At 39.0% G+C, this 9,325-nt stretch overlaps 1 protein-coding gene across 7 annotated transcripts in view; it reads right to left on the bottom strand.

The window, feature by feature from the left end:
• Window positions 1-9,325, bottom strand: part of Mgat5 (alpha-1,6-mannosylglycoprotein 6-beta-N-acetylglucosaminyltransferase) — a 319,720-nt gene that overhangs the window by 28,851 nt on the left and 281,544 nt on the right. For all 7 annotated transcript variants that reach the window (XM_015501729.2, XM_048810438.1, XM_048810437.1 and 4 more), the window contains one exon: window positions 5,589-5,705. In XM_015501729.2, coding sequence (XP_015357215.1) covers window positions 5,589-5,705 — 117 coding nt within the window. The remainder of the gene's footprint in view (window positions 1-5,588; window positions 5,706-9,325) is intronic.

Below are 9,325 nucleotides of genomic sequence, written 5' to 3'. Positions count from 1 at the left end.
TGTAAATCAATGGATGTGTAACTGATGTGATTCTGCAATCTGTGTATGGGGTGAAGGTGGGAGTTCATAACCCACTTGAATCAAAGTGTGGAATATGATATGTCAAGAAATTTGTAATGTTTTGAACAACCCACAATAAAAAATAAAAAATAAAAAAAAATAATAAAAAAAAAAAATTAAAAAAAAAGAAAAAGAAAATTCACCTGTATTAAGGCATGTATTCATATTTGAGATGAGGAGAACGCATTGAAAGCCTGAAGTCAGTCAGACCCAAACTCCAGTTTTCTTAGCTGTATGACCTTGTGTTTGTCATTTCACTGAGACTTTCTTCTTCTGGGAAAAAATAAGGACTAAATAAGGCCGCATATCTAAAGAGTTTAGCATAATGCCCAGTAGTTAGAAAGCCTGAAATTCATTTGTATATTGATGTTATTGATACCAAGAAATGGTTTATTAAATTATTTTAAGGTCCAAGAATGATAAATCCAGCCAGATTGTTACTGTTATGGGCGACTTAAAAACTGCTTTTAATGAATGTTTTTATTTATTAAAATGTTTAAATATTTTGAAAAAAAAAATAAAGAGCTCAACCTACTTTGAAGAACATATTCTCAGCTTGTTTGTCCCCATTTCAAGATTCTGCACCTCAGCAGGGCCATTTCTGACCTAGATATAGCTCTTCATATGAAATGTGAAATTTTATTTTCTTTTAAAGGATATTTATTTACTCAACTCATGGATGATTCAAGAAGCTTTATGTAATAGGCCTAGAGAAATGTCTCCTTTCAAAGGATACATAGGAACCAAAAGAAACCACTTAAAGCAGAGGACATGGCATATCTGGATTCATTTACAAGTAGACAAGTAGAATTCAGAATTAAACATACATTGGTGTTCTTCTGTCACAAGACCAAGAGATCTACTTCTGTGGCAGGAAGCATCCAATGGCCATTCTGACAATATATTCCAAAGGGCATCCATTAGAACACATAAATTAATGAATTCAAAAGATTCAATGCAGTAAATACAGAAAATGGCTCTTCCCGTTCTCCCAGTCACGCCCAATTTAACCAAAGGGATGCTGACTCATTCATTGCTCTGGGGCCAATTCACTGTTTTAAAGGATATGAAGCCAGACAGTTTTCCTACAAAGGAAAAGCAAAAAAAAAAAAAAAAAGGAAACTGCATTCCTATGCCACTGCACTGCCAGGGAGTCCCCCCTTGCCATTCCAGTGTGGATGGGTGCAGCCTCCTCTGCATGGGAAAGCTCTCCAGACCCTGGGCTTAGGGGACAGAGAGCAACAGCACACCCCAGAAGTGGAAGCTGTTTCATGGACTGAAGGGAAGGGACAGCCTTCTGCCTAATACATCTTCAGGAACAAGAGAAGGCCACTTTGGGGTATGGAATGAAAGAGAATGCTGAAACCACACCCAGTCCCTGAGAAATCTAAGTAGGGCCCAAAAGAGAAACAAGAGCACATTTGTGGTCATCCTTCTTTGTGGAAAAAGGCCTGTTACTCATCCAACTAAGGCCGCGGGCAGGATGTTTGCAGGCTACTGGCCTGCTGGCTTGGAAAATTTCTATGAACTTCCCATCTTCTCCTCTGGACCTCCTTTCCTGTGAGATTTCCTGTGTCCACTGGAACCCACTCACCTTTGCAAATCTTACTGAGAACTGCTTTCAGAAATCAGCTAAAGCCTGAATGGTCTCACAAAACAGGTGGCTTGACATCATCTGATGAAGAGATGGTCTTAGAAGGTACCAGAAAACCAGGGTTTAAGTCTAGGTTCCTCTTTTACTAGCCATAAGATTTTAAGTTAGGGAGATCTTATATTTTCTCTGGAGGATTCCAAATATAAACTAGGTCATGTCATTGTCCTGTTCAAAATTTCCCACCATACTTAAAAATACAGTGTCCCCAAGAGTGCCTATTTAAAAGCCCCGTACATCTTCTAGTTCCTAGGAACTGTTTTATGGTTTCCATTGTTTCTGATGAGTAGTTGGCTGTCTTTAATATCATCATTCTTCTGAACATAATGTTTTTCTCCAGCTAGCTGCTTTCAAGATTTTTCCTTCTTTTGTTTCTTGCCCTTTGACTATGTGCTTTTCTTTTTGTATTTTTTCCTGTTGTGGTTCACTGTGCCCTTAGCATTTGTAAGTTGATTGGAAAATTCTTCGTTCATTAATTGGAAAATTTTTACCCACTGCTCTTTCAGAAATTTCTTCTGTGCCAGTCTCTTCCTTTTCTCAGATTCCAACTACACCTAACTTATGCTGTTTCATTTTGTCCCAAAGATATCATGTACCCTTTTCCATTTCATTCTTTCTCTGTGTTTCAGTTTGAATAATTTCTGTTGAAGAGTCTCCAACTTCATTTTTTTCTCCTTCTGCTGTATACAGTCTGCTTAGAAGCCACTGAAGGAATGCATTTCTGACATTGTATTTTTCTTTTCTAGAATTTTCATTTGACTTAAAAAATAGCTTACACCTCTCTGATGAAATTTCCCATCTGTTTACATATATGGTGTCCACTTTTTTCCCCAAGTTGTTCACCACATTTATCATAGAACTTTTGTGTGTGTGTGGGTGCTGGGGATGGAAACTAAGGGTGATCTACCACTGAGCTACATCCTGCCCATTTTATTTTTTATGTGGAGCATTAAAGGTCTTGTTAAGTTTCCTAGGCTGACCTTGAACTTGTGATCCTCCTTCCTTAGCCACCTGAGTTGATGTGATTACAGGAGTACATAACCTTGCCTGGCTTATTATAAAATTTTAAAGTTGTTATCTCATAATTCCAATATCTCGACCATCTCAAGTTCTGGTTGTGTTGATTGTTTCCTCTCTTAATGAAAGGTCATGTTTTCTTTTTCTTTTTTGGGTGTCATGTAATTTAAAAATCTTGGAATTACATATGAGAAAATACTACCAAATTTCTGACCCGTCTCTAACAATAACTTTTATGACAATACTTTTTATATTAATCTCTTTCCTTATTCCATACTTTCCTTTTATTCTATTTTGTGTTTTTTTTTTAATTATTATCTTAACAAACTAGTGAAAAGACTTGAATTTGATTCCAGGTTTTACTAGTTACTAGTGTGATCTTGCAAAACATCTTTTTAAGCCTTAATTTTCTCATCTATATAATGGAAAATAGTCCCACTCAACATGTGAATGTAACTTTATTTGGAAATAGGGTCTTTGTAAATGTAGTCAAGATGAGGTCACACTGATTTAGGGCGGACCCGAATCTAGCACAAGAAGAGGGAAGCAGAGATACACACAGGGAGAAGCCACACTGTCACGAAGGCAGAGAATAAAGCTCAGAGGCTTTAGGCCAAGTAATGCTTGAGGTTGATAGAAGCTTAGAAGGGGCAAGAAAGATTACAATAGCCCCCTCATCAATGGGGAATACATTCTAATACTCCTTGTGGACGCTTAAAACTGAGGATAGTACGAAACCTTTTATATAAGCACTGTGATAGCACAGTAGCTGAGCTGATAACAGATAGCTACTAAGTGACTAAACCAGGGTGGATAGTGTATATAGCATGGATACACTGGACAAAAGTCTGATTCATGTCCTCAGTGGGATGGAGAAAGATGGCATGAGATCTCCTCATATTATTCAGAATGGTATGCAATTTAAAATATATGACTTTTTTCTGGAAATTTCCATTTAATATTTTTGTAACATGGATGACTATAGGTCACTGACATCATAGAAAGTAAAATTTCAGATATAAGGAACTACTATATAGTCCAGTAGAACTACTATATACTTCACAGGGTGCATGATCCTCTGCTGACATCTGATTTCAGACTTCAGGCCTTTAAAACTGAGAGACTACATTTCTGTTGTTCAAGCCATCAAATTGTGGTACTATGTCACACCAGCCCTAGATAACTAATACACAAGTAATTCTGGGACATAGTAAGGAAGATCCTTAAATCTCCTAAGGATGACTCCCTGATGGTAAAACTTTAGGTGTGGGGCAGATATTTTCAGGCAGCCCAGTAGGACTACACTTCACTAGGAACTTCTATCAACTGGGATAACTTGAGATTGGGGGACTTCTGCCTACAATTGTTGAAACTGGGTTTGGGACTACACATGTGACCATTGGGAAGCTGACAGCTACACCAAAGCCCAATACCCAGACCATCTTCAAGGGGACAGAATATGGATAGCACATCAGAGTGCCCTTGCTCCCCTGGAGATGCTCTCAATTAACTGAAATTGGCAGGTTAGTGGGCCACCAACTATTTCCCAAAGGGGAACGATGTTGCTTCAAAGAGGTAAACTGGCCATTCATCCAGGATATATGCCCTTCTCGGATCTTCCCCTTCCACTGAACCCATGCCTTATCCATGCCATTCACAGTTTTGCTTTGAAAATTCCTACTCAAAAGACAACTCAGAATGCAACATTCACCAGACGCGCCCCCCACTCCTGCTCCCATCCCTAGATCTTCTGCATGTTGATTTTGGCACTGACCATTATCTGCGCTGTTAAGCATGTGTTTGTTTGCTAACATCAACTCCTCCCTCTGATCCAGGTAAATCACAGTGCTGAATACTAGCAATATAGCAGGCAGACATATATGTGCTGCTTTCATGTTGCTTATAGTCTAGCAGAAATTCAGATGGTCTATTATAAGAAATAAGAAACACTTCATAGTGGCTAAACACTTCCTATGTGGTAGACATTGTATTCAAGCACTTTGTATATGTGATCTCATTTAGTCCACTCAGGTTACCAGTCAAGTATGTAATATTAGCTCTACATTACAGAGGAGGGAACTCTACTAGTCACTGGAAGCCAAACCCAAAGTGTGTAAGTCCAGCCCACCCTCACAGCACACCTGCATGATTCTCTTAAACATCACAACCAAGTGTGAAGAGTGCTCTGATAGGAGAAGCACAGGGGCAGTGTGTACCTGAGACAGTTAACTGCAGGATCAGGACAACTGAACTCATCCCAGGTGGGCGGTCAACTCCCACAGGTGGTGAGACAGCCTCACCTGTGGTTATGGAACAAAGCACCCCTCCCCCTCCCAGAGTGACTCAGACGGTTCTCACAGACAGTAAGTGCTCAATAAATGTCTACTGAATTGATGAGAAGAGTCCAGAAAAGTAAGTTACTTTACAAGAGCCTACCTAATATTTTGGTAGAAAAAACAAATAAACAGATATTATGCAAAAACACTTCTTTCACGATTTCTTCCCCATCTCCCCCTCCCCTCTTTTGTGGGTAAGGTAAAAGAAGCAGGCCCATCTTTTCAGATCTCTAAGAGTGACATAAGTAGATCTTGGAAGCTAGCATAGTTCAAGCCCCTCCTTCTGTGCCTGGAACACAGGAGCCATGACAGTTCAGTAGAATCCATGGCCACATCTGGACACTGGCTCTGCTTTCCATGTCACACAACATCCATGAAATCCCCAGGCTAAGTCCTACAGACTGGCTACTCTTCTAACTCCAGCTACTGTGGGAAAATGCCACTGACTGAATCCAAGGGACTGTGATGCTTTCCACACACCAGGTCACATCACAAATGGGGGGAAATGGAATTAAAGAAACAACCTTCTGATTCAAAATCGCTTTCACTGCATCCTCGACTTCCTCCTGATTGTTGAGATTGACAGTCCAAACATGCGGCCGGCCAATGAAAACTTCAGCATACGGATGCTGGGATGTCAGCTGGAAAAGAGGAAACAGAACACCTCAGTTTCACACTGATTTAAAAAAAAAAAAATCTTCTGGGCTAGATGAAGTGTTGTACATTTTACTGCACTGAGTTGTACTTGCGCAGGTAACAAGACACTCATCCTCTCCCTCATCAACTGAAACCTCCTGTGCAAACATAGCAGTTCAGAAACAAATAGTGATGGCTGCACATCTTGAATCCCTCTTGGAAATAAGAGAATGTCACAATCTGGTGACAAGGTGGCTGTTTTAGGTGGGGTGTGTGGGTGTGCTAGGGATTGAACCTGGGACCTTGTACATGTTAGGCAGGTACTCTACCACCAAGCTACACTCCCAGCCCTTATAGGTGGCTTTAATTCCTAATGAACATTTTTGCTCAACCAAAATAAGCATAGCTCATCCATACTCACCCCTGAAAATAACCTCTGTCAAACCAGTATCTATTTTCTTGGCTAGGACAGACAGGTAAGCATAAAAAATTGCAATAAAAGTCAAGGCTGCAACAGTCCCAAGAAGATGCGTAATGGTGCATACAAAAGGTGATAGAAACAGAAGTGATCCCATCAAAATAAAACAGAATCTTCAGGGTTTGAGGAATAATCATCAGCGTAACATTGGGGCCTGAAACTTTTAGAAGCAATCTGTCATTGGAAAAGCAAGAAATGGCACTTTTATCCTAAAGGAGGTTTTATTTTAAAGAACAGGGTGGTCAAAGAAAGCAAAGATGTATATTGGCAATTCTGGGTTCTTTAAAAATCCATTCTTCAGGACAGCTAAATTTATCCCTTGATCATGCTGCCACCTCTATTCTTATACCCCTTTAAGGTAGTGGTGTAAGGAGTGTTCTAGACATTTATGAGAATATTCTTAGTTACCATAAGAGCTGGTGCTACTCTTAGCCTGTGGGTGGGGACTAGGGATACACGACATCTAGTGAGGTCTAGGACAGACCTGCACAAGGAGGAATTGTTCAACTTTCATCATCATCATCATCATCATCATCATCATCATCATCATCATTTTTGATGATGGGAATTGAACCAGAGCCTTGTTAATGCTCTTTACCACTGATCTCCTCCTCCAGCTCAAAGAACTTCCAAATACCCTGCTGGGCTTTCAGGTGGATTTATAGCATCTAACACTTTGATACAGTTTTAATATACAATAAATTTCTCAGGAGCATAATTACCATGTAAATCAAGAAATGTTTGTACTGTTTTATTTGGAACTTCACCCATGAGCTGTCACCATTTTGGAAAAATCATGGCAGTGAAGTCAATGCCACTCAGGATATCAGAACTGCCAGTAAAATGACCCAAAACTGGTCTATATTTGTAGCTATCACATTAATGGCAATTATGTATATATGTATGTGATATGTGTTCACACTCTTATATTTAGTTCCTTGTTCATAATGTCAATTACAAGCAAAAAAGGCTGACAACTCTTAGTTGAATGTTTTATTCCTTTTAAATACAAGTGTTCATGGTAAGGGGGAATGAAAGATCATATCTGCTAGGATAGGTCTTGGCTACATAATATTGAAATATGTATTACTTTTTATGAATTATTTTCTTTTTATTTATTCTTCATATTAGAGTTAGGAAACTATATATTTTTTTAATTATGTAGGCAGGCAGGTTACATTATTTAAGATTTTCATTTCAGGAGAAAAAAAGATGTTATAACATGTTTATCGTAAAAGGAGGTGTTAGCTCTGGTAGTGTTAAGACCTTTGCTTTTCTCTTTAGACTCTGATATAGAGATATACTTGGAGGAGTGGATGTTCCCTCTTGCTCTCAGTCACTGGTCTTGGTAGCCTGCTGCAGCAGTGGTGTGCAAAAGCATGACTAAGGACAGGAAAAATGGGCCACAAGTCATTGGGCTCCAGCTGCAGTTTTCACTGCCAATCACTCAGGGAAATCATGTGAGAAACATCCAGGAAGGTTTTCCCTGCTCTGCTCCAGCTTCTCTGCCCTGGGTCAGGTCCTGCACTAGCCTTTTCAACTCTCCACCCTCCTGATGTGTGCCTCCCTCTTTTGCATGCTGGGCTCTGTGGTTACTGGAAGGCTACAGATGATTTGCAGTTCCATGGAACTGGGAACACCTGGTTTTTTCCTCTGCACATATTTGGATTCAATCCCTATCAGTGAAATCCCATGTGGGGCCAGGCATTGCGTAATCACCTGCACATACATCACTTATCGGGTTTCTTATGTAGTCATAAGGATTCTGAGGTATAGAGGATTTATAACCCCAAGACCCAACAACCAGAATGTTCAAATCCAGATCCTTCAACAACTTATTAGCTTTGAAAAGGAAAGAGCATGACAATTTAGAGGATGTCAATGACTGAAGACAAACAAAAGCCTTTTAAAACTTGCCAACAGAAAAAAAAAATTCCTTGGACTGAATTTATGCCCCTATTAGACCTTTGTGAAGATGAGCAAAAAATGTCGAATTATTTTCATTTTGTAGCTTAGAGAACAAACTAATTAGCCCTTCTGCTGGAATCAGGGTAAATTAGAGTTGCCATCAATGTCACTATTTAGCAAGTTATATATCACCAGCAGTCTCTCACCCCTCCCTACTCTTTAAGGTCCCTGCATATTTACAAGGTTGCTCTAAGCACTAAGAAAATACAAAATGCTGAGCCATTATCATTTCATTCATCTACATTTATTGAGGGTTGCTTAATTTTATGAGGGAGGCATTTTGTGATTCATTAGCCCCTTTTGAATGTTATGTTCTTTCTTGCTAATTTATTGAGAACCATCTGATCTCAGCTACTTCATCATGTATCAATCAGGAAATTTACTAGAGTATAGTTTGTAAAAGTAATGAAAATCTTATTAAATATGAGACATTACTTCAGAGTAGCTATTAAATCTCCAAGGAGAACATGGGTTCTCTTTATTGGGTAGGTTAAGAAAACCCAAAACAAAACAAACAAAAAAAAACCCTGAACTCAGATAATTTCTCATAGTTTACAAAATGTCAGAATAATGACTGGGAATCTACTAATATGTTTCCAAATACAAAGATAAAAATAAAAATCCAATTCATATTAAAGTATAAAGAACCAAGTATAACCTAAGGCATTGTGAAATGTTTTCCCCTCTGAGTATACACTGTATTTTAAAAACTTGGCCCAATGCAAAAATAAAAACAAAGCTAAACTCAGTTAGAACTCTAGACTTTCCCTTCAAGTGAAGGCAAAAAAGAGACCCATAGGCAATTGATATGGGCCAATTTATGTTGGATGAATTGTGGATTGACATAAAAGATTAACATAGGCAAAAAGAGAGCTTTCTAATCATACATACTCAGGTATATATATATATTTATAATTATATATACTTGTAAAAATTTCCCCTTTCCTGAGGGGAAAATAAAAGATAATTTCTAAGAGGTATTGACCCTTAGAAATCTGTAGACCTATTGACAGCTTTTTCCTAATTAAAAGCATCTTTAGGTAGGAGGATTTGGCAGCTTCTATGAGCTGAAAGAGCAGGGGAGGCAGCCCCTCTCAAAGCTGCCTGGTGTTGCTGGAGGGAGCTACAGATGGAACCTGACCTTCTTGGGCGACCCCCCCCCCCCCAGTTCATCAACAT

This window comes from Marmota marmota, unplaced genomic scaffold (genome assembly GCF_001458135.2).
Source record: "Marmota marmota marmota unplaced genomic scaffold, marMar, whole genome shotgun sequence".
Lineage (NCBI taxonomy): Eukaryota > Metazoa > Chordata > Mammalia > Rodentia > Sciuridae > Marmota > Marmota marmota.
Note: the sequence above shows the minus strand (reverse complement) of the source record. Positions and strands in the feature narration are given on the sequence as shown.